The sequence below is a fragment of the Desmodus rotundus genome, chromosome 12 (genome assembly GCF_022682495.2).
Source record: "Desmodus rotundus isolate HL8 chromosome 12, HLdesRot8A.1, whole genome shotgun sequence".
Classification (NCBI taxonomy): Eukaryota; Metazoa; Chordata; class Mammalia; order Chiroptera; family Phyllostomidae; genus Desmodus; species Desmodus rotundus.
Window position 1 is genome coordinate 52,283,735 of NC_071398.1, and position 25,733 is coordinate 52,309,467.

At 46.7% G+C, this 25,733-nt stretch overlaps 1 protein-coding gene across 9 annotated transcripts; it reads left to right on the forward strand.

The window, feature by feature from the left end:
- Positions 1 to 24,775, forward strand: ZNF274 (zinc finger protein 274). Of its 9 annotated transcripts, none has more exons than XM_024570178.4 (8): positions 1 to 359; positions 789 to 861; positions 1,800 to 1,926; positions 2,625 to 2,720; positions 18,684 to 19,166; positions 21,871 to 21,971; positions 22,885 to 23,011; positions 23,499 to 24,775. In XM_024570178.4, exons 2-8 carry the CDS (start codon positions 829 to 831, stop codon positions 24,422 to 24,424), a joined length of 1,893 nt encoding a protein of 630 aa, XP_024425946.2. In that variant the 5' UTR covers positions 1 to 359; positions 789 to 828; the 3' UTR covers positions 24,425 to 24,775. The 9 variants fall into 9 exon arrangements, with proteins under 9 accessions (XP_024425946.2, XP_045059517.2, XP_045059519.2 ...); XM_045203582.2 differs by lacking the exon at positions 1 to 359 and adding an exon at positions 366 to 617; XM_045203584.2 differs by lacking the exon at positions 1 to 359 and having other exon boundaries at positions 366 to 861; positions 1,735 to 1,926.
- The last annotated feature ends 958 nt before the right edge of the window (positions 24,776 to 25,733 follow it).

The following is a 25,733-nucleotide window of genomic DNA, read 5'->3' on the forward strand; positions in this document are numbered from 1 at the left end:
ACACCCTTCTACTCCGCTGCTTCCTTTCCTCCAACTTCCGGCTCGCCCCAAGCCTGGACGTTCTCTTGACTGGGTATTACTGTTTTTCGGCCGGCGTCGCCACCCACGCAGGGGTTATGGCTTTGCGGCCGGCGTGCCCCAACCGAGGCCTCCCTGCCCGGCTGGACAGCGGGCGAACACGGGTGAAGACCCTCTTCCCCTGGCTTCGCCTGCCGCCTGGAGCTGGATAGAAAAGATGGCCGCCACCTGGGAGCAGCTGGGCGCGGGTCGCCGCGGGGGTGTCTGGGAGTTGTAGTCCGAGCGGGCGCGCTGACGCACTTCGCCGCGGGGAGACGGGCGCCATTGTGCGCCGCGCGCCGGTGAGTACGGCGCGAAACCTTTGCCCGTCGGGGGCTGTGCGGTGCCTGCGTTGCCTGCCTTCCTCTCGCCGCGGGCCTGGGTCTAGTGCAGTGGTTGGTGACAGGGACACAGAAAAAACGACATTCTCTTCTGCCGTCTGCGTAGGCTGGCCAACCCCCGGGGCGTGGGCCAGCCAAGCCCCCAGGCGTGGGAGGACTAAGGACCGGAGTGAACTCCCACTGGATGTGGAACATGGGAGGGGATCTCGTGTAGCTCCGGTAAAAGGGCCTCCTGGTTTCTGGAGGAGGTGGAGACTAACCTGTCAGGACGTTTTCGGAGAGCGGGTGGATTGGTCATTTCCTGTTTACGGGCCGGCTTCCGGTCAGAGGAGGGAGGCGTCTAGGTGTAAGCCTCACTCCCCTCCCACCTCCCAAATTTCGTCCTTTCAGGACTTTGTTCATTCATCCAAGACCCGTCGAAGAGGAAAGTATGGCCTCCGGGCTTCCGACGGCCTGGTTCCATGTGAGTAGAGTCCTCTTGAGTTTTAGTGCACCCCTGGGTCTGGGGCGTGGGTGGCCAGATAGTGGTGGGACGCCACCCTCCCATAGATGCCCCCCAGGCCCTAGAGCCTCGGTGAAGGGATAGGGGGGCAAGTGAGACCTTGGGTGGACAAGCCGCAGGTTGCTTAGCTCTCCAAGGAGGTGATTACTATAGAGACCATTACAGGGAATTCTAATTACTTGTTTTAAAAAAATTGTTAATCTTTACCAGAGGGTATGTTTATTGACTTTATAGAGAGGGGAACAGAGAGAGAGGGAAACATCGATGTGAGTCTCCTGCGCTCCCCAATCCAAACCGAACCCAAAACCTGAGCATGTGACCTGGCCCTGACCAGGAATCCAACCCCGGACCTTGCGGTTTATGGAAGCCTCACTGGCTGGGGCAGATTCTAATTTTTCAAACCTGGGGGAGACTGACAGGTCTGAGCAGGGATCAGACTCATATTTAGATTTCAGCAGCTACTCTGGCATCAAAGTTAGAGGTGACATGAGCTCAGCCACTTGGAGAAAATGTGGATCTTTGGCAGGTGAAGAAAGTAGAAGGAGCACAGGCAGTGGGTGGGGGCTAAAAGCTTGGGTGTGGTGATTCAGCTCATGGAATCCCCTAGGAGGACAGGTACACACTGACATAAGTGTTAGAATCCCCAGGTTAATATGTAATGGGGAGGTTTTCATGAAATGAAGCACCCTCTTCAGCCTCACCTGATGTTCTCCTTGCTGTGACCTGAATAGGGTCAAGCTTAGGTTTGCTCAGTGTCAGACAAACTCAGAACACATAATGAGACCCCTGGAATGCTTTCACGTCACCTTGTTGACTGTGGCTTGATGTTCTCAGTCACCTGCGTCCTGTCAGCGTGAGTGATCGCAGGCACTGGCTGAACAGGAACCTGTGGGTTTTAGGAACCAGTGACCTTTGAAGATGTGACTTTGGGTTTTGACCCGGAGGAGTGGGGACTGCTGGACCTTGAACACAAGTCCCTGTACAGAGAGGTGATGCTGGAGAACTACAGAAACCTGGTCTCAGTGGGTAAGGCTGGCCTCTGTGTCAATAAAGATTTGTGCTTTGCTGCTCGAATGTGGTGCCACTGAAGTGTGTCTGCTTGGGCTCAGGCTGAAGGGATCAGTACAAGGGTCAAGGCCCTGGAGCTTGAGGGAGAGGGCTTTACTTTGTACCCGTGGGAAAAGGGCACCTTCACATATAACTTCTGGAGCTTCACCTAGTCCACTCCTCAGAGGCCTTTAATACCAGGGAGGTGGTCACAAGAATCCCACAGGACAGTGTCAGTGTCCAACAGCCCAGAAATATCACAGACCCTGATCCCTTCCATCTCTCTGTGGGTGGTGTGAACTTTTCCATTCTTAGGTTAGTACCTGCATCATTGTGGCTCCAAGCATCACATCCTTGTTAAAAGCAGAAAGGAGGAATGGGAGGGGGCAGCTATCCAGGCTAGTGCTGTTTTCACAGCTGTCACATTTACCAAAAAAGGAAAAGCTCTATGGCCTCTGCTGATATATTTCCCTTTGACTTGCTGGCCAGAACTGGGGTCCCACTGCCATCTTTATCGGCAAGGGAGCCCAGGAAAGCAAAGATGTTGTGGGGGTTATCATCACTGCCCTAGACCGGAAGTCATGTTCCCCTAGGGGACAACAGCATGTGCCATGACAGGAAAGCATTTTCTTCCGAACACAGACCCCCCCAAGCCCTGTCTTTTTTCCCTTGGGCAGAACATCAGCTTTCCAAGCCAGATGTGGTATCTCAGTTAGAGGAGGAGGAAGAACTCTGGTCGGTGGAGAGAGGAATTCCTCAAGACACCTTTTCAGGTGAGAACCAGGCATATGGGAGTCCAGCAGGGAATGGGCTGACTGGTTGGTCAACGATTGGTATCTTAAACAGAGAAGGTGGAAGAGGAACCCCCAGGTAGGGTGCTGTGATGAGTGGCTGCAGACACACTGAATCAAGCTCTGCAGTTTCCTCTGGCCTGTATTCCTTGGATGTACATGAACCTGTTGCTGGTGATGCATTGGCAGTAGGGGTTCCCTCACTCTGCTCCACTCATTGTCAACTGCCCTCCCCTCATGTAATCATCACTAACAGGTGTGTATCTCTGGCCACACTTTTTTTTTAATATGTCTACATACACATATACAAATACACTGTCCCTGACATAACAATAGTTCAAAGTACTGATCTTTGACTTTATGGTGGTGCAAAAGCAACACCCATACAACAATTCTGTTTTTTACTTTCAATACAATATTCAAAAAATTACATGAGATACTCAACACCATTGTCAAGTAGGCTTTGGGTTATATAACTTTTACCCAGCTGTAGGCTAATGTGTTTTGAGTATGTTTAAAGTAGGCTGGTTAACTGCATTTTCAACTTAGGATGGTTGAAGTTTGAATGGGTTTATCAGGACATAATCTGATCATAAATTGAGGAGCATCTGTATATGTGTTTATATTGTTGGGGGTGTTCTTAATACAGATAGGTTTGCTTCATTTTAACAGATTCAGTATAATCCACAATTAATTTTTTTCTCTTGATGGAGATTCAAGTTGTTGCAGAAAACTTCCATGCATATATATTTTTTTGCACATTCAAGTTGGTTTTTCTTGTAGGTAGGATTTCTAAAAATGGAACTTCAGAATCAACCAAAGATGTAAGCTAAAAATCTGCTAGCAACAAATTGCTGTCTAAAATCCTTCAAAATACATGGACCTGCTCAAGTGCATGAGAACTACTTTTCACTTTCATTGCTAGTGCTTTGTAGTCATAAGGTTTATAGATCTGTTAGGAAAAGATAGTATGTTCAGTTTAGCTAACTTTTCCTTTATGACATTATACATAGTTCACTTTTCCTTTGTGAAAGTACATGTATTTTCATAAGTTTGTAAAGGTGGGGAGAGAGCAAGAAACATTGATGTGAGAGAGAATCACTGGTCGGTAGTCTGTACACCCCCTGACTGGGACTGGACCGCAACCTAGGTATGTGCCCTGACTGGGAATCAAACCTGTGACCTTTTGGTGTACAGGGTGACACTCCAACCAACTGAGTCATACTGGCCAGGCTATATTTTTTCTTTTATAAGTTTAGTTACTATTCTCTCACCCCATTTTTGGTGGATCTTGATATATTACGGATGTTAATATTGCAAATATATCAGGCCAACATTTACCTTCTACTTCTACTTAGTCTCCATAAAGGAATTTTATAATTCCAGGTGTTTTTATTCCTATTGTAGGTTTTGTATCATATGTAGGCAGATTGTGCAAATACTTTTTTACATTCTAGTATTTTTTGTTTTTTGTTTAGCTCTTTTATGTAGCTGGCATTTCCTTGTGTATATGGTATAGGGCACAAGTTCTTTCAGTATCAAGGGTCCCCAAGGGACTGTGGACCAGTGTTGGTCCACGCCTATTAGGAACTGGGGTGGTATAGCAGGAGGTGGGCTTGGATGTAATGCTCTTGAATCATCCCAAAACCATTTCCCTCACCCCTCTGGTCCTTGGAACCGGTCCTTTTGTCTTCCAAAACCAGTCCCTGGTGCCAAAAAGGTTGGGAACTACTGGTGTTGGGCACAAGTTCTTTCAGTACCCCTTTTCTGACTAGGTTCTTTCACTTAATGAAACAGTCATTATCATGGACTACATTCACACAGTCATCATAGATTGTAGGCTTCCTTGGCCTCTTCTGCTCCCTTGATCTCTGTCTCTGAGTAAACACCATATTACTGTACTTAATTGCAGCTTTAAAAATACTTATGAAACTCACCATCAGCTTATCAGGGTTCACTGAGAAAATCCTGTTAGAATATGAATTACATTTGATTGGATTTAGCAATCTCTTGATGCATAATTGGACACAAGGGCATGAAGAGGGATCTGACCTCACTGCTTTGTCAGGCCTTTTAGGTACTGTTGGGCTTTCACTACAGCTGATGGTATTGCTCAGGTTAATCCTCCCTTGTAGCCTTATATACTTGTTCCATGAACTTGCCATGCTGCTAAAATTCTCTTCATTAATTTTCTCAGTACAAAGTCATTTTATCAGCAAATATAAAGCAGGCAATCGTATTAATTTTTTCTTCTTTTGGGAGATCATGTAAACACATCAATTACAACTGGTTCTTCCAAACATTGTAAAACTGAGAATGCAAAAAGTGTGTGGTCTCTAACTGAAATGGGACAGTTTCTGGGTTTTGATGAGCATGATGCTTAATTTTGCTTTGATTTAAATCAGTTTTTATCCAGATAAATAGTTCTCTGGTGCTTTCTAATAAGTGAAAATCATTAGCCCCAGTTACCCCTCCAGAACCTTCCAAGGTGACCATAGGGATTTTCTCCTTTGAATAGTTAAGGCAGTGACACAATAAACATACAAGCACCCTTGTTGTAATGTGGTGCTGGTATCCAATGACATTTTTAAGGACTTTTACATCAGTATTCATAAATTGAGTTGGGGAAGTGGAGTGGTTTGTATTTGTGTTTGCCATCTTTGTCCTCTTTTATATCAGTGTGCTGGCTTAGTAGAGAAAACTTGGGGTGCTCTCACTTCCCTGTGTTCTCTGGGCTTTAATACAAGAGATGCTGAACTGCCCACTTCTGGCAGTATCAGCTGTGATATCTGTGCCTGGCCCCATATCTGGTGAAGACCTTTTTGCCACAGCATAGAGGCTGGATTCCCTGTGACTCTTTGCCCTCTTTTCCTGGACACCATGTTTCAGCATTGATGACTCGGCATTAATGTTTTGTTTTACATATTCAAAATCATTCTTTTCATTCCCTGCATTAACCAAGAGCACAGGTCACTGAACTCTGCCTCACCTGGAAGGTCCCCAGCAACACAAGCACTGGACGAACCACCATGGTTTCTGTTCCCCCTGGTCCCCTCCCTTGATCCAGCCTCCTAAAGTCCCTTCCAGTCTTTGTGGCTCTAGCTGTGGCAGGTGTGTGTCTCATCCTCCCTGGAACTTAATTAAGTCCATGTCCTGAGGGACCAGACCTTCCAGCTCTGCACTTCTGCCTGATCTAGTAGTAGATTTCCTGAATCTAGCTGCCACGGGGGACATTGGGCACCTGTGGTTCTGCACATTTCGTGTTATGGGAGGTTTAGAGGTGGTGCCTCATAGCAGAGACCACATGCAGGAAGGCTTGTCAGGATACACTCTTCTGTTTGCTGTGCCTGAGGTAATAGATGCCTGACTCATCTCTGATTTGTCAGAGTCCTTTATGTGATGTTTCCCCCCATTGCTTCCCCTTCCCCTCACAAATCCCTGTGGAAGCCCTCTTGTGTCCCATGCAGTATACTAAATACTTCAGTGGTAAACTGAAGACCCTGCCATTGTGAGCTTTGTAATCTAGTAGTTGTCAGCCTTCTACAAACAAGTTGCGCAAATGTAACCATGTAAACACAGATAAATAATGGTGAATACTGAGGAAAAAGGGCGTGATGTAAAGTGGGAGCACTGGGGAGGTGGTCAGGAGACACTGAGGGGTGAGGTTGAAGCCAATTCCCAAAAGAAAAAAAAAAAGTATACTGCAGACATTTAAGAGTGGTGATGAGAGCTTCCAGGCGTGGAGACACAGTTTGGAGTGACTGAGAATGGAACAGGCTTGGCATATTCAGGGAACAGAAATTCACCCAGTTGGTGGGGAGCAGTAATGACAGGTGTAATGACATGCAACTACAGTTCAGCAGGCCACACAGGACCTCCACTGTGGGGGGAGTTTGGTTTTTATTGGGCAGGTGTGGTGTGGCTTTTCACAGATCACTCTGGGTGCTCAGGAAGAAAGAACTGTGGTAGGGCAGATGGAAGCGCATATGGGGGCTATGGGAGTATCCAGGGAAGAGGTAATGGTACTTGGCCTGAGAGCGTAGCAGCAGGGTTGGAGAAGCCGGCCTGGTGCTCCTCCCCATTCATAGGAGGATTCTGTGAGGCTAGGTGAGTAATTGACCAGGGGGTGCAAAACAGAGGAAGGCTTCTGGCAGTTTCTTCTAGGAAAAGGCTTCCAGGGATTTCCTTACACATGTATTTACTACATATGCTTTTTTTATGTGTCAACATCCTAGTTAAAAATACAGTAAAGAATTTTTGGCATTATACAGTGACATGGGGGAGTCTGGTAAAGACATAGAATTTTGAAGGATGGAAATAGGTTCTGTTTTTCTTGTGTTCAAATAACTTTTTAAACATTATCTGAGTAGTACAAAGAACTCCCTAGTAACTTCTTCACCTAGATTCAAGAGTTTGGAACTGTCTCATGTCTTGACCCATTCTGTTAATCAGGTATTAATGAGATGGGACTTAGACATTTGTAAGCCAGTTGAATGCATCTGTGAACCTCAGGAGGAGGTCTGAGCAGTGTATAAAAATATGGGAATCGTAGGTGTTTGGAATGGCATGCTTGACCCTTAGAGGAGACACCCATCTCTTGCAGTGGTCTCTTACTCCCAACACTGGTGTAGCTGGGCCTCTGCTGCTTGCAGAGAACTGGGAATGAATGAAAATCTAGGCCTCTGGCTGCCTGGGATAGCAAAACTGGTAGCACAGGCATTGTTTGAAGTAGAAGGAAATGGTAAATACTAAGACAGATGGCATTCCTCTTCAAGTAGGTGTTGATTTGGAAAGATGTGAAGATAAGAAATATGGAGAAATATTTGATGGCATGCAGTCTTCCGCCATCACACAGTGTTCTTTTAAGAAAGTATTGCCATATGTATGAGAACACTTGACACATAATCTAATCATTAGAAAACCAGTGGAGTGAAGACACTATTTTTCAAAATCTATTTTGAAAAAATAATAGGAAAGCCTGTAGGACATGTAACTTTTTTGGCTTGTCAAGAAATGGAGCAGGAGATGAGCCCTACAAATATGAATGTGGCACCTCTAAAAGTAGCAGTGACATTAGTAGAAAAAAACAGGAGGAGGAAACCCTTTTGTGGGAAGGAGGAAAGGAAACCCTCTAGATTTCATCCTTTGTGTATGTAGCCTGAGGGGACTCACGTGGGAGTAAAGCAAACTTGGGAAATAGGACATCAGTTGTTTTATACAAGGGATTCAAGAACAAGACTGAATGAGTGTTCAGTGTCAAAAATCCTACTTTCAGCTCATCTTAGCCTACTTTAAGACAGGGCTCATACAGGAGACTAACATGCAGAGACCCTGAATGGAGAAGTCCTTTTTGTGAGTTTTTCAACATGTGAACTCAAACAAGGACAAAATCTCAGAAATACGATCCTAGCCAGAAAGGCTTCTTCTCTGATTCAGCTATTTTTGAGAGAATTCATACTGGACAAAAAATCTAGTAATATGGAAGAGTTCTTACACCAAATAATTCTATCTGAGAACTCTGAAGCCATGGGAATGTGATTGCTGTGCAAAAGGTTTCATGCATAGCTCTCTTACTCAGCATTGTTAAATCTTACGGACAGTGCCTGAGAATGTAGTCAGTGTTAGGAACGCTTCAGGAGTCACAGAACCCACTAGCAAGCTCTTCAGTAGGAGTCCTCATCGTGTTCACATCAGAGGACTCATATGACAGCAGACCCTCAATGTCATCTGTGCAGGCAAACCATAGCACTAGGTCTCACCTTACCTAACAACAAGCAAACAAAAAACCTTACACTGGAGAGAACCAACTGCACTGAATAATGAATGCCTCACCCTATTTTTACACCAGATAAGCCATACAGAAGGCAAACTACATAAAACTGAAGATAAAAATGTACAAATAAAACAGGTCATGTCTTTTCCAACTTCTTCTGTGATCTGATCTGAACATATGGAGCAAATATTAAATAACATGGGTGAGAACAGGGATCTGTATTTCAGTTACTAATGTATGTCCCCAGTTGCTAAGACAATGACTGAATCTCTAGCTCAGGAAACTGTTGAATGAAAAAATGGCTGAAGAAACGGCAAGCAGCAAGAGGACATCTTCAAAGAGAGGAGACTTTGAAGACAAGGCCAGTATGTGTGAGGGATGATGAAGGAAATCTTAGGGTGAAATAGATAGCACTGTGAAAAGCTCTGAAAGGCTCACATCCTTGGAGACTGGGCCAAGAGTCTAGGATCATGAGTGACCATCAAATATATTTTAGCATGAACCCAGCCTAGCAGAGTGTGGGCGTGTACTGTGCAATCTTTTTTTAAAGATTTTATTTATTTTTAGAGGGAGGGGAAGGGAAGGAAAAAGGGAGAGAAACATCAATGTGTGGTTGCCTCTCATGTGCCCTCCACCAGGGACCTGGCCTGCAAGCCAGGCATGTGCCCTGACTGGGAATCGAACCAATGGCCCTTTGGTTCTCAGGCCAGCGCTCAGTCCACTGAGCTACGCCCGCCAGGGCAAATTTTGATTTTTATCTGGGGACCACTCTTTCAGATGTCCAGATATAGTACCCTGGGTAATTTCAAGGCCTGAAATGCCTTAGCTATTAATTGAATATGAAGGAAGACAAATGAACTGATAAGCATTTGACACAAACATTTTTGGGGGGTGGAGTGGGGAGGAGGGACCTCTAAAACTCCTAATGAAAGAGAAATGATAAGAATCAAAGCAGGAATAAATGAATCAGAAATGCAGGAGGAAAAAAATAATCCAAGAGCCCATTTTGGGGTGTGACTTGGGTTAAACAGAGTAAATAAGAGGCCATGTAAAAACCTATACAGGGGAGAAATTATACAGATATGCAGCAGCACATGAGGTGGTTTCCATTATAATTTCCACAATTTTACAAAGAATGAGCCAGTTTTGTGTACTATGAAAATAATCTCCCAAGATATACAGTATGTGTATATTTCATAAAAATACCTTCAACATGTATCTTACACATGTAAAGATAATATGAATGCAAATATTATTGATGCCTTTTTCTTTAAAATGTATACATGAAATACAAATATGAATATATGTTGATTTCTCATCACTGTAAGAATGTAGAAACTGATAGGCTGTGATTGCCTCCCAAGAAGGGAACAGTGGGAGGCTGACTTTCCATTTTTTTGTGGTGCTGCCTGCCTGTAACTATGAAGCAACCAGTTACATCTCAGTACTGACCTGGGCAGTGAATATCTTCCAGCTTTCTGATAAAAGGTAGTTTTCATGGAACATGAACAGTTCAATGACAAAACAGAGACTGGCATGCTAACAGGTTCTTTCTGAAAAGTATACCAAAGTACAAAATGATAAAAATACTGAGGAAAAAATATTTATAGCTCATAACACCACCTTTTAAAAAAAAGTTTTAATTATTTTTAGAGAGAGGGGAGGGAGGCAGAGAAACATTGATGTGTAAGAGAAACATCTCTCAGTTGCCTTTTGCACACCCCTAACTAGGGACCTGGCCTGCAACCCAGGCATGTGACCTGACTGGGAATCGAACCAGCAACCTGCCACAACTACCTTTCAAAAAAGGAAAAGACTAATCTTTTAAAACAGTAATGAGTTCAGAAATATGACAAATTATGAAATAATAGAGAAACTAATAACTTTGATTTACAACAGGAATAACCAGTTTAATACAGATGGAGGAAAGATTTTAATACTTTTTTTAAATGGTACCTAAGAATAAATTAAGGAATGGACAGGCTTTTTTTGAAGAAAGTTGTTAGTGGGACGTAGAAGACTTGAATGGGTAGGCGTAAATGTTGACTTAGGAGGGCATACAAAGGCTAGAAGTGTTTTTGAGGTTCTTTGCTTGACTACGTCCTATAGCCTTTAGGGAAGTGCCATTGGAGCCCTTTTACCTGTGGGAGCAGGAATGCCAGTGTCTGTCCCAGCTGCTCTGGGAGGCAGCAGGTGGACGTGTTAACCAGGTGTCCTTTTACCCCATGGCCTGCACTTCCAGCCACTTCCCAGGCTCCCCAGCAGATGGGGACTTTGTAGCAGCAGCAATCCTCCCACGATAATTTACACATAGGACACAATTTCAGAGCTAATTAGGTTTTCTGGAATTTCACAGAAATGGTAAGTCCAGGCAGAAGGCTAGAAGGTCTTTAGCCATGTTGAGTCAACAAATACTGTGCTTGAGCACCTGCCAAAGTGCCAAGCACTGTTACAGGTGTGGCGAGGCTCATCTTGTTGGGTCTCCTTTCATTCCAGAGCGTGTGTGGCTGATTGACTTTAAACCAACAAACATGAACATACCAAGTCAGTTTCTTGATCAAATTGGCCATCTTCCCAATATTCCTTGGTCACCTGCAGCTACTGGCTGCTGTGTTGGACAGTGTGTATCTAGAACATTTCTGTAAAGTTCCCCTGGGCAATGCTGCTTTAGAGGTGGAGAGGTGACAATAAGTAAGGACCAGATATTTTGAGGTGGCTGTCAGTGCTATCAAGAGAAATAAAACAGTGGTACATGCTGGGGACAGTAGGGAGGCATGGGTAGTTTAGAACTGGTCAGGAAGTCAGTGCTGAGGAGGTGACATCTGACCTGAGAGCTTAATGGGGAAGATGTTGGGAAAGACTACCAGGCAGGCAAATGTCAGGTTTGAAAACTTCTAGACTAGACACTCTTGGGCACATCTTAGAAAATGTAAGATGGTGGTTATGGGAAGTCCCAGTTGGTGTAAAGGGCACAAAAGAACAGGGTTCGGGATCCCAGCTGCTATGTTCCCCATGTGACCTTGGGCAGAGTTCCTGGCCTTTCCCAACTTGGAGTTTTGTGTGAAGATTGGACACTTGCTTACTGGGACTGTGGTGAAGTCTAGGTTCTGGGGGGCCTTCATGAAATGGTAGCTACTGTTATTGATCAAAGACTGATATAAAAGTGGTCATCAAAACCTTCAACACACCCTTCTCTGGGCCTGGCGTAGGGGTTTCTGTTGCACAAAACCCAGATGGCAGCCTTGGAAGTCCAGTGGGGGTGTTAAACAGTCATTATATTTGTGAACCAGTAGCTGCAGTATACCTGGTTAGTTGTCAGTGTTCACTAGGAAACTGCACTGTGAGGGAGCCAGCTTACTTTGGAAGGGAAGCAATAGAGAGACAGAAGGAACATGAGAGAAGAATGCAGCTGCTCCCATCAGCCTGTACTGCAAGCTGGACCTAGCTTTGGGTACCTAATCACTTCAGGTAAGGAAACCTTGCCCAAAGATTGGTATTTGAACAATCCGATAGAGAAATAGGGAGTTGCAGGTCAGTGGATTACATTGCTCCAATTCTCCAGGAGTCACCTTGTGGGTTGAAAGGCAGGACCAATGCCCCTCCACCCCCCCAGACGGTTCAATGTTACAATGGTGGGAAAGCAATGTGCTTTTGTATTCCAAATTTTTATCTTTTCCCAGGCTAGTGATAGGGGGTATAATACCGTTTTAGAATTGCCGGGCAGTGGCAGAGCCTCAGCTCCCAGCCAGCGACATGGTCATGAGGGTAAACAACCAACAAACACTACAATGTACCGTGTTGCCAGCATTAGATAGATATATTGTGTTTTCCCGTCTCTTCAAGCCTACAGAACCCCCATCTGTGTCTGTTTCCGGTAAGAATTGGAAGGCAGTTACTGTTGAAATGAAACTCAAGATAAATGCCCAGGTATGGGCTAATGTAGTATTTTGAGCATGTTTAAGGTAGGCAGGGCTCAGCTGTGATATTCAGTGGGTTGGGTGTGTATTAAATACATTTTATTTTTATTATTCACGCTATTATAGATGTCCCCATTTCTCCCAACTTTGCTCAACTCCATCCCCTGACCCCCTTCCCTCTGGCCATCACCATACTGTTGTTTGTGTCCATGAGTTATGCATATGTGTTTGGCTAATCCCTTCCTCTTAAGACTAAATGCATTTTCAACTTAAAATATTTTCAACTTATGATGGGTTTATGAGGTTTTAAGTCGAGGAGCATCTGTACTTGGAGCTGCAACTGTTAGGGATTATTTTATGCAGCCTCAGGGAGGGGAGTGGGTCAGTCAGTCAAGCTCTACCCCAGTGAAGTGACAATCCACTTCCCTATCAGCTGGTAAACTGAAGAGCTTCCATTTTTCTGATAAAGATTACCTTAGAGGGCTTGGGATGGTCCACTTAGAGGACTGAGGTGCCTAGAATAACACTCACCAGCTTCCAGGCTTGTGGCCCATCTGATTTACTGCCTAGCACTCAGTATGATAACAGCAGAACTTATGTCAGACTGCACTGGGGTCTCAGCACCTTAAGGACTGGCAGAGTTCCTGACACCCAAACTCAGAAAGGTTCTGTGGCTTAAAACAGTAAGAGTATTTTTCAGCAAGCACTCAATGCAAGATTTTGAAAAAGCACCCTGCTGCCCACAAGGATAAGAAGAGAAACTAATGGTGAAATAAGTAAATCAGAAACCGAGTGGAGGCAGGGAGATAGAGTAGGATAAAAAGAACCCAGCAGTTATTTTAAGAGAGAAAGCACTAAATAAAAATCCCTCTGATGAGCCAAAAAGTACAAAATGAGTTATATGTAGAAATTAGGGAGCTATGAAACAACACGGAGAAGGAAAGTCTGGTCGATTGGTGGTGGTTTTTTAAGATTTTTTTTTTAAATGTATTTTTAGAGGGGAAGGGAGAGAGAAAGAGAGGGAAACATGAATGTGTGGTTGCCTTTTTGCACGCCCCCTACTGGGGCCCGCAACCCAGGCATGGGCCCTGAATGGGAATCGAATCAGCGACCCCCTTGCTTTGCAGGCCGTCACTCAGTCCCCTGAACTACACCAGCCAGGGAGGAAGGTTGTTTTTAAGTGTCATGTATAGTTATTGTTCAAATGGTGCCTGGCCCAGTACTGTGCCGTTGGGAGGCGACCTCCCCAAATCCTGTATCGGGGGAGGGGGCACATGTCAGGTCGCTGTCCCAGGCTTTTGAATTACCCTCAGGGGAATTTTAATCCTTACAGGCATCTGCTTGAAGAAAAAGAAATGAACAATACTTTAAAATCCAGAATTTGGGGGTGGGGATGAACCCCAGAAATCCTAAAGAACAGGGAGGGGGTTAAATTCTAAAGATAACAGCAGATATTTATTAGTGAGTTAGGAACGGTCCCCAAAGGAAACATTCAGAAGGTCTTGTTCGAAGTAGAGGTTGGAAGACGGGTCAAACGCCTGTCATTCTTACCAAGGAGGAAAAAACACTTTAAACGTGGGGCAGAAGTGTGTGGCGACGGCCGAGAATTGCGATGTGCGTAAGTCACATCTGTTGCGCAACCCGGGGCGCCCAGGGGCATCCTGGGGCGGCCGCACCCCGCGTTGGACTAATGCTGGCCAGGGCCGCTCACTTCCTGGGTGGCGCGCTGGCTACCCGCAGCACCTGTGAGGTCTGCGAGACTGAGACTCGGCAACCGGGACCGGCCAGGTTTGAAGGACGCTGGGAGGAGGGGAAACGGCGCCCTTCGAGAAGGGCGGGCGTGGCGGGGGGCGGAGAAAGATGAAAGTTTAGGAACCCGGTGCGGCGAAGAGGGACACAGATCAGGGGGATGTGCGCGGAGGCTGCACCTGCGTCGCCGCTGTACTTGGTGTTGACTTGGGGGTCGTGGGAGGGGACGGGAGCGGAGTACGTCGGGGACAAGACCCCCGCAACTCGCCGAACTGGTTACCTGGGCGTCCCCAGAGCTGCAAGCAGAAGTCCAGCGAGGCGGCGCCGGAAATCGCGCCGCGGAGCTTCCTGGGAGTTGTAGTGTGCCGTCGTGCTAGTGACGTACTCCAGCGCCCAGCGGAAATTGCTGCCGCGGGCAGGGTGTAGTCGCTCACCGGTTTTGCCGCCCAGAAGAGCGGGAGGCGTTCTGAACCCCCGGCCTTCCGGCACCTGTTGATATCGCGCGCGGCAAAGGCAGCAGGTGCTGGAAGGATGCAGACACCGAGAAATACCCCACTTCTCTTAACGTCGCCTTCACTTTATTTTTAAAGATTTTTTTTTTCTTTAGAGAGAGAGGGGGAGGGAGAGAATAACAAATATTGATCTATTGTCTCCCGCACTTCCCCCCACCCCGACCGGCGACCTGGCTGGCAACCCAGGCATGTGCTCTGACCGGGAATCAGACCAGCGACGTTTCCATTACCCCGCGGGTGTTTAACCCACTGAGCAACAGCAGCCAGGGCTTTTTTCTTTTTTTTTTTTTTAAGCAGTCGCAGTTGCTCCTCAATAGTGATTTTCTGCCCTTCTTTTTTATTTCACACGTAGGAGCTTTCCTATGTTCTAATAATGACATTAAATGTGTTTTTTTATTTTTAGAGGGGGAAGGGAGGAAGTAAGGAAGAGAAACAACAGCACTGCAGTGGTACCTGGGTTGGTCGCCTCCCGCGCTCCCCCTACCGGGGCTGGGGTTTGCAACCTAGGCGTGTGACCTGACTGAAATGGAACTAGGGACCTTTTGGTTCGCAGGCCTGTGCGCAGGGTGATTTTCTTTTTTTATTCAATGTGATTTTTAATGCCTCTGTGGGAATCTTTCGTAGTTTTTGTGAACCGTGTTTTCCAGCATTGCTCAGGTAATGTGTGTTGTGGAAATGAACCCACCCAAATGCAGACAGGCAGAGCCGTTGTATCAAGGGGCTCAGCCAGCATATCTTCTGTTAGAAACGGTAAGGAAGGCAGGAAGGGGGGACGATTTATGTGAAAACGGGAAGGTTATGGTTGGAGATTTGGACTTGGGGGGCAAAAAAAGAGAAACTGGAGGTCACTAACCAAGACCCCACCCAGTCGGCTTGTTGCCATTTGTCAGAATTCTGTTCTCACATGTGGTATGGCCTTTGTCTCTCTGAATATTCATTCTCACCCTGTCTGCATCCATCTTCATCTCCCAGTAGCTCCCAGACCATGAGCAGATTAACCTGAGGATAGTACAAGGGTATCCTTTGTTAAGTCTTGAGTTCATACTGTAAGTTCCTTTCCAAGTAGAGTTGTGTTAACCACTTACACATAACTTCAAGGGTGCTTATTTGCTCTTGAGGTCAGCCATACTTTATTTTAAAAACAAATGTAGTTAGGAATGAATCATAAAACATGGTTATTTACAGTTTAAACTGTTCCCAGAACCAGTTCCACCTGAGAGGGGGTATATTTCCTCACCCCAGCAGACAATTCTCAGACGCCAGCAGGGTCTCAAGTCAATTTTGACACTTTTTCCTGGATATAACATCAAATTCCACAGGTTAAGTCCTACAAGTCGGCAGCCCCCACCCTCCCACTCTGCCAAACACACACGTGCACACACTCATTTCAGATGCAAGCCATAAGCCCAGGCTCTGCTTCTGACCAACTGGCTGTGGAGTGAAGGTGCCAACCACTTCTTCCAACTCAGAATGCGAAGCAATTCCAGGTTGTACCTGTACACTAATCCACTGGATGTAAATCGGGTTCCCACAACCCACTCCTGAGGTTTGACTAATTTACCCACAGAACTCAGAAACATTACTTGTAATTATCTTCATTATAAAAGGATATAACTCCAGAAAAGGGAGTTATATCCTGGATTGGGTATGAAGGCCCCTTCCTCAGAGCCTCCTCCATACCCAGTCCAGGTTACTACTGTCCCCAAACCTCCACGTCTTCAACCCAGAAGCTCTCTGAACCCCATCCTTTTGGGGTTTTATGGAAGCTTCACTATAATAGGTATGATTGATTAATCACTGGCTATTGGTTAGTCTTGTGGCAAATATCCCTTATCCCCACATGCTTTTCAAAAGTCACCTCATTAACAGAACAGGACACCTGGAGCTGTGAGCCAGGAACTGTTGATGAAGACCCGATACATATGAGAAATATGTTTTGGTCATTCAGATGATCAAATATATACTATTTTCTTAACTTTTGTAAAGTTTATTTACTTATTTTTAGAGAGAGGGGAAGGGAGGGAGAAAGAGAGAGAAACATCAATGTGCAAGAGATACATCAGTCCGTTGCCTCTCGTGCACCCCCAACCAGGGACCTGTCCAGAAACCCAGGTTATGTGCCCTGACTGGAAATCAAACTGGCGGCCCCTCGGTTCTCAGGCTGGCACTAAATCCACTGAGCCATACCAGCTAGGGCTGTTTATTGGTTTTAGAAAGAGAAAAACATCAATTGATTGCCTCCTGTATACTCACCAACCAGGGATTGAACCCACAATCTTTTGGTGCATGGGATAATGCTCCAGCCAACTGAATCACCTGGTCAGGGCTTTATACTTATAATAAATTATAATACTTTGTGTGTGTGTTTTTTAAAAGATTTTAGAGGGGAAGGGAGGGAGAAAGTGAGGTGTGTGAGAGATACATCGATTGGTTGCCTCTTGCATGCATGCCCCCAACCCGGGGCCTCGCCTATAACCCAGACATGCAGCCTAACTGGAAATCGAACCAGCAACCTGTCCAGAAACCCAGGTTATGGTTTTGGTTCACAGGCTGGTGCTCAAGCCACTGAGCCATACCAGCCAGGGCACATGTGTGTTGTATTTATTTTTTTTAAGTCTTTAAGTCTTTTAGAATTGGTATTTCTTCTTGAAGGTGTAGAGAGCATCCTTGTTTCCTATTGCTTTGTGCACCCTCCGTAGCATTTCAGAGTGATCCTGTAGCTCTCTTCAGTGTGTGCTCTTGTGGATGCCATGCTAGGATACAGAGCCCCTGCCTTGCCCAAACAGTGGCCCCCATGGAGGTAGGATCAGGTTCTGTTCCCCTTGTGGGCAACAGGCATATACAGCATCATAGGTCTCTTCTCAACCCTTACTGGCTCTTGTTCTCTTTTTTTCCCTTGCTGTAGTGAGGTAATTTACATATCATAAAGTGTACAATTCAGTGCTTTTACTGGATTCACAAGGCTGTGCATAAATCACTACAATCTAAATTTAGAACATTTTCATCATCCCCAAAAAGAAACCTCATATCCATTAGGTATTAGCCCCAAACCCTTCAAATCCCCCATCTCCTGAAACCACCAATCTATCCCTAGCTGGTAGATCAGTTGGTTGGAGCGTCATCCCTATATGACAAGGTTGTGGTTTTGATCCCTGGTCAGGACACACAGAGGAAACAACCAATGAGTGCACACATGGGTGGAACAACAAAGTGATATTTCGTTTCCTCTTCCTCTCTTTTTCAATAAATTAATGTTTATTAATTCAATAAATTAAAAAAAATATTAAAAAAAAACACTACTTTCCATTCGTATGTATTTGTATATTTTCGACTTTTTTTTTTTTTTTTTAAAGGAGTAGGGTTTATTAGCGGGGAATAAGAGGGAAAATGGAACCAACCCAACATTTAACCACCCTTAACCAGGGAGGTTAAGACTCTCAACATTTCAAATAAATGAAGTTACATAATATATGGCCTTTTGTGTCTGGCTTCTTTCAAAAAGCATGTCAGCATTCATACATGCTGTAGCATGTATTGGTACTTCATTCCTTTTTGTTGTTGTTGTTATCCTCACTGGAGGATGTTTTTTTATTAATTTTAGAAAGAGGAAGGGGAAAAGAGAGAACCATTAAAGTGAGAAAAAAAAACATCGATCAGTTGCCTTTTGTGTACACCCCAACTAGGGATAGAACCCGCAACCTAAGTGTTCTGTTTGGGGATCAAACACACAACCTTTTGATGTACAGGATGACGCTCCAAACAACTGAACCACCCTGCCAGGACACTGTTTTATTTTTTGGAGTCACCATGCAATTAATCACCACCAGTTTTTACCCTCCCTCTTTGCAATAACCTCCCTAGTTCATGTTCATGACCTATTATGTGAGATTGTATCTCATGTGGTTTTATTTAGCACTTTCTGGGTGGCTAATGATGTTGAACGTCTTTCCATACACTTCTTGGTCATCTGTCTTGCTCTGCTTTTGACTTTCAGAGTGTCCTAAGACTCAGTTGTACCCTCATTTGGATCCTTTTCCTGCTGAGGAACCCCTGATGAAGATCGAGGTTGTTGAAGTTCTCACACTCAACCAGGAGGTAGCTCGTTCACGGAATGCCCAGATCCGGGCCCTGTATGCTGAAGATGAGGGCCTGAGCCCAGAGGTCTTCTGGGAGCCCACTCAACCACTAGACGGCCATCCAGCTAACTCTGAGGCTGCACGCCACAGGTTCCGGGGGTTCCGCTTTGAGGAGGCAGCAGGGCCCCGAGAAGCCCTGGCCCAGCTCCGCAAGCTTTGCCACCAGTGGCTGCGGCCCGAGACGCACTCCAAGGAGCAGATACTGGAACTGTTGGTGCTGGAGCAGTTCCTGAGCACGCTGCCTGGGAAACTCCGGGTGTGGGTGGAGTCACAGCACCCGGAGGACTGCCAGGAGGCAGTAGCCCTGGTGGAGGATGTAACCTGGATATCTGAGGAGGAAGGTGAGTGCAGTGGAAGTGTGGAGTGGGAGACAATTTTGTGGGGGCATCTTGGAGGATGGAGGGGGTCATACCTACTGCATCTATACCGAGGACATCTGCCTTCTCCATGTGCTCGTGAATCAGAGCTCGAGGCACTTCCTTGCTGGCATACCTCCTATTACCTCTAAATCAACGTCTTTGAGAATGGTCTCCTTCCTGGAACCACTTGTGTAAACGAAAGGTCTCAGGTCCCACCTCGCAGCTACCAAAACCATTGGGTGGCCCCTGGCACTTCATTATTATGTAAGGAATTCTCCATCCACAGGCCTCTGATGGAAGCTCTCAGATAAAGTCCTTCATTGTCCCCCCCGGAGCCAGTAGAAACCCTGACTTTAGTCATAATGGCATATCTCTGGGTGCCTTCTAACATCACTTTGGTGGGGGCTGTGGGTAAATGGTAACCAAGAAACACAGAACTCGTGGGCTCAGCAAGCTTTCAGTCTAGCAGGAAAAACGGGAATTTGACAAATGAATGTGCATGAGACAGGTGTCATTGGAGGTCCTGGCAGTGGGGCCTGTGGAAGCCAACTTGCTGTAGCCAACACCTGGTGCAGAGCAGAGCTCAAGAGGCAGCAGGACAGATGTGTCAGGCAGGCAAGCATCCCCTGTGTAGGCCCACATAGGACCTGTCTGTATGTTCCAGAATCAGAGACTGGGTAGGTCTGTACCACAAGGAGCACAAGGCAGGCTAGCAGGGCCCTTGGCAAGTGTTACTCTAACGCAGCAGGAACTGACCCCTGAGTTTCGGGGAGGGTGGCAGGATCTGATAGAACTTTCTAAGATTCCCCAGGTTGCAGCATGTGGCTTGTGGGCCACCCTGAGCTGTGACCATTCCTGCTGAGAGGAGTGACCATGGTGGTAGCTGGGGGGTTGCATTTGGGAGCTGACTCCATGAGACTGGGTTTCTCAACAGAGTTGTGCCAAGTTCTGTGGAGCACAGACACATTTTTTGCTCACCTCAGCACCCCAAGTAGCATCTAGTGGGTGCCCAGAAGACATTTCTTAAACGAACAAATGATTGACTAAATGACTTTTGTAATTTGGTGGTGGGTGGAATCCAAGGTGGAGGGTGGGATGCAGGGGCCAGGGCATCCGGGAGAAGCCACTGTGGAGGCAGTGGTGGTGTCTCCTTCTCTTTGCTGAGTCTAGGCTGTCCACACCCTCATCCCTTGAACCTGTGAATATGTTACCTTCCAAAGTGCCTTTGTAGACATGATTAAGTTAAGGATCCTGAGATTGGAGGATTGTCCTCAGCTACCTGGGTGGACCCAGTGTCATCACAAAGGTTCTTAGGAGAGGCAGGCAGGAGGGTCAGAGGCAGAGGAGCTCTGACAACTGACAGGAGCAGAGGTGATATGAGGAAGCTGCCATGAGCCTAGGATTGGGCAGCCTCTAGAAACGGGAAAGGCCAGGAACAGATTCTCCCCTAGAGCCTCTGAAAGGGACAGAGTCATGCCAACACCTTGCTTTCAGTGCCACGAGGCTTGTGTCAGGCAGAGATCATTGTACAGTGGCAAATCTGTGTTACTTGGAGCCTTGTGTCAACTTGTCACAGGAACAATAGAAAATGAATAGATCACTTGTATGGTCAGTCAGTGAGTCTTCGTGTGTGTGATGACTTGGGGTAAGTGCATTTAGTTAGTATTAGATCAGCGGGAAGAGGCCTTCCAGAGAACCCTGAGCATCCTGTGTTCATGGTCACCATGTCAGCTTTTGGGTGTGACTGCCACTAAGTGTCCAAAGGGAGGAGAATGTACTGAAAAAGTCCCAGGGTGGCCTAGCTTCAGGCATGGCTGGACCCAGGGGCTCCAATAGTGGCCTCAGGACTTATTCTCTCTCTCTGTCCTGCTGCTGGCTGCTGTGGGCTTCACTAACAGGCAGGCTTTCTCCCTTTGGGGCCTCCCTGCATGGAATTTCTTGTAAACATCCTCCCAAAAGTTTCTTTGACTCTGCTGGGCACTGTTTTCATCTGTGATCCATCTTTGTGGCCAGTTGGAAGTGATGGCCTGGTGGGCCAGCCTGGGCCACATTGTGTGTGCCCCTTGATAGTGAGGGTGGACTCATTTCAGAAGCCCACAGACCATGTGTGGATGTGTGAGCAAAGTTGAAATTGAGAGGGGTGGTGAGGCTGAGCAGGGCTGTTTCCTAAGGTGGAGGATACTTGGTAAAATTCCCATCAAGATGGGTACGGTGAGGCCTGGGTGGTGTGACTCAGTGGATTGAGCGCCAGCTTGCAAAACGAAGTGTGGCCAGTTCGGTTCCTGGTCAGGGCACATTCCTGGCTTGCAGGCTGGGTTCCCAGTTGGGGTAATGCAAGAAGCAACTGATTGATATATTTCTCGTACGTCGATGTTTCTCTCCCTCTACTTCTCCTTCCGTTCCCTTCTCTAAAAATAAATAAAATATATATATTTTAAAAGATGGGTGTATTGGGAGAGTGGGTCTGGTCTCGGGAGTCAGGGGAAGTCCCACCCTCTACATGGTGACAGGGGAGCATGGAGAACTCAGAAGACACAGAAATGGGATCTTTGCCCCTTGAGAAGGTGTGAGGCTAGTGGCTGATGCGAATGGGGACCTGAGGAGGCCCCACAGATCCCGGGAAGACATGGGCTGTCCTTGTGCTGACAACACCCAGCTTACTTCTTGTGCTGACGTCTGCTCCCAGCATTGCCTGACGTGGACCCCACCTGCTCTCTGGAGACCACAGCTCAGCAGGAGGAAAAGGAGGAGAAGGGGACTACTTGCCCATCGAAGGCACTACCTGAGGTGCGTGGAGAGTGTCACCCTTTCCTGCTCTGGTCACAGCATCTGCTGTGAGGTGGACCCACCCTGAAGCCTCCAGGCCAGACCTTTTGAAATTTATGAGCATGAAGGGCAGGAAAACCCTTGTCATTCAGAATTAATAGTTAGGTGTTTATGATTGAAACAGAGTCTAAGGTTTGCTTCAGAATAATACAGAGCTGGGGTGTGGACAAAAGAGGGTCATTGAGTCTCACATAGTGTGACCCAGCCACTGTGTATATGTGGCATCAGTCAGGGCTGCTTCTGCTGGAAGTTGCTTACACCTGGCTCAAGCATCAGTGTGAGCTTGCTGTCCCTCGTGTAGTGAGCGTTCTGTGGTGGGCTCCAGGCAAGGCTGTATTCAGGAGCTCCCAGGGGATGGGAGGTCTCTACTCAGACCATCTGTGGCTCTGCCCCCGGTGGGCAAAATGCCTCCCAGATCCAGGCAAAGGGCAATGGGGAGGCCTCTCCCTTCCTCCTGTGGTTCTTGTCATTTCCTCAGAAAGGACTGATCACAGCTGCCTGGGGACAGCCTCATCCCGCTGCAGCGCCTGTCTCTCCATATGGCAGGGATGGGGGCTGTGTCCATCAGTGGGACTCCTGTGGGGAGTTGTAGGGAATGGTGAGCTGGACACAGGTGTGGTTTGGCAGAGGCAGTTTGCTTGTATTATTTGCAGCTCTTAGTGAAGTAGGGACTCTGCCTCCAGCCTCAAACTCTGGTTTTGTGAGAGACCTATTGGACCTCTTCCAAGTCAGTGTTTTCAGCAAACCCCCAAGGGAAAAGCATCCCCTCCCTGCACAGCAAGTTCTTTCAGGATATCCCAGGTGGTCTGCTTTCTGTCCTCTTGGATGACTTCCTGACTTATGTTGAGTGGACGCACAATGTTTGGCATTGCAGGAACCAGTGACCTTCCTGGATGTGGCTGTGGACTTCAACAGGGAAGAATGGGATCTGCTGGACCCAGCACAAAAGACCGAATACCACGACGTGATGCTGGAGACCTTCAGACACCTGGTCTCCGTGGGTAAGGCCTTGACCACACTGGGCATGCCACCATCCCAGGACAGACCAGGGATGCCACAGGGACCCTGAGTTCGTGATTTCACCTACTCTGGGCCCAACTCAAGGAATGGGCGTGCCCTCAAGTGTCTCTTGCTCCATCCAGGGCTTTTAACTGGTACTGTGGACCTAAAGGGGTGGGTGTTGTGTGGACAGAGGCATCTTCAGGTCCACTGAAGGACTGACCTATCCACTCTGCGGATGTGTGAGGTCAACACAGGACTTTGGAGAACTAGACAAATACTCCAGCCCTCGGCCCAGCCCTTGATCTCCAAGCTCAGTGTTCCCCGCTTTGCTGCTTTACTGCTTTTCTCATTCTCTTTCCCCAGGTTAAAAGACTGTACTTGGGGGTAAAAAAAAATCCCCCAGGTTTTGAATAAGTAATTATAGCATATTCTCAGCCCCTTCAGCATTTTCTCTGTGCAGAATCCACACCTTTTGGTTTTTTTCAGGGTGGGAGAATACATTGGAATGCAAAGAGTTAACCCCAAAGTCTCCTACTCCTGGGGCAGAACCAGCACATGACCGGAAAGTGGACAAACCCTCAAGGGCCGAGGTCCTGTCTTCTGCCTCAGGAGATGACTTGCAGGGTGGGGCCCCAGAAGCTCAGGACACAACATTGAAACATGTGGGGCTGACTCAGGCGGAATCCCTCTCTCAGAAGCAGCACTGTGAAAGCCCCAGATCCCAGGCAGACACGGGTCTTGACCCAAGCCATGTTTCACTCCAAAAAACTCTACCTAAGAAACGCTTGCGCAAGCGTGGCTCACGGGTTAAAAAGGTGACGCATAATTCCCATGAAAAAATCCATCAGAAGAGCCGCAAAGGGAACAAAGCCAGGGAAAGCAGTGGTTGTGGGATCGTTGGCCGGAGCACCCAACAGGTTACATTTACGAGGATTCATAAGGGGAGCCAAACTTGCCGATGCAGTGCATGTGGTAAAACTTTCTGCAACCCAAGATACTTCTCCGTACACAAAAAAATCCACACAGGAGAGAAGCCCTATGTGTGTCAGGACTGTGGGAAAGCCTTCATTCAGAGCTCCTCCCTCACTCAGCATCAGAGAATTCATACTGGAGAGAGACCATTTAAATGTCGTGAGTGTGGGAGGACTTTCAACGACCGCTCGGCCATCTCCCAGCATGTGAGGACTCACACTGGAGCCAAGCCCTACCAGTGTCAGGTCTGCAGAAAAGCCTTCCGCCAGAGTTCCCATCTCGTCAGGCATCAGAGGACCCACACCGGGGAGCGCCCCTACATGTGTAACGAATGTGGAAAAGCCTTCACCCAGAGCTCACACCTCATAGGGCATCGGAAGACGCACAGTGGGGTGAAATGCAAGAAGAAACACCTACCTCATAGTGCTAAAGCCTGTTGAAGAAATGCTGTCTTTTCAACCCAGTCCTGCATCAGAACATAAATGAGTGTGATTGGGACTTGAAAAGTGTTGAAGGATGATGTTCTTGAGACCAAAGGACAACCAGGGAGACTGCCCCTAATTAACTGGTGCGGTGTCATTGATAATGAATATAACAGCTGGAAAAACAGATTTAACTTTTTACTCAGTTGATTTGCAGTTATAATATGGTCATTAAAAGTGGTATTAGTGAAACCTGAGAATTGCTTATAATGAAAAAGTATGCACTGATATTATATTTGTGGTAAAGTATTTATGTGTGTGAACAAGGACAAAAAGGGAAGATAGATAAATAAACCATATATTTCTGTGGCAGAATCTTCATGTGTATTTTTACTTAAATAAATCTTTTCATGTCAGACCAGTTCTAGCAGATTCTGTGGAAGGCCACAGCTCCTCCAGTCCAAGATTCCAAGTGAGGAGGGTGTCATTCCATTCCTTATGGCAGGATAAAGTTAGGTAGGTTCCAGGTTCAATCCCCAGTCAGGGCATGTAAGGGAGGCAACTAATTGATGTTTCTCACTTCCATGTCTCTCCACTTTCCTCTCTATAAAACCTATAAAAACATATCCTTGGGTGAGGATTTAAAAAAAGATGCAGGGAACAGGAACCTTGAGAGCAAGCATTGGAGGCCTAGAGGGCTGGAATCCCCAGGCAAGCCTGGGAGCCTCCTGGGCATGTTCATTTGCTTCACATTTCAGCTTTTCCTGAGGGACTCCTTTGAGGGAGGGATGACCCAATGTCTGTCACCAAGTTAATCAACAAGATGCTGACAAAACTAGGGCATGTATGTGATGTCCATGTTTCACATGGGATGACATTAAAATTCTCTATGTCATACAACTTGTAACCTGCAACCAATTCCATCCCTTGCTCCACTACCACTTTGTTCTCTTGAATTGCACGTAACATTTCAAAACATTTTCTAAGCCTCTGGTCAAAAGTACTTATTTTCAACAGATACTGGTTGAGTGCTGCCCTCTCCAGACTCTTCAGACACAGGGCTCATGGCTGCTATCATTTAATCATTTCCACAATCTGATCATGGCACTTTTGGCTTCTCCAAGCCAGGAAAACATCCAGGGTTAAAGAATTTAACCTGGGTGCTGCTGCCTTCCCACCATGTGAGTTGAGGCCTTTCCTAGAGAGGAACAGTTCTCCATGTAGAAGGTCAGCAGCTCCTCTAAGTCCCAATGATTTTCTTGGGGAGTGGTTTCCTCACAGTGCCTAGCACTGGCTAGTGAAGTTCACAGCCATGTCCTCAAATGAG

Bases quoted from the DNA above. Each gene is read 5' to 3' on its own strand.
- ZNF274 (XM_024570178.4), top strand. From the start codon at position 829: ATGGCCTCCGGGCTTCCGACGGCCTGGTTCCAT. The intron at 2,721-18,683 runs GTGAGAACCAGG...TTTGACTTTCAG, and splicing joins TCCTCAAGACACCTTTTCAG to AGTGTCCTAAGACTCAGTTG. The intron at 21,972-22,884 runs GTGCGTGGAGAG...TTGGCATTGCAG, and splicing joins CATCGAAGGCACTACCTGAG to GAACCAGTGACCTTCCTGGA.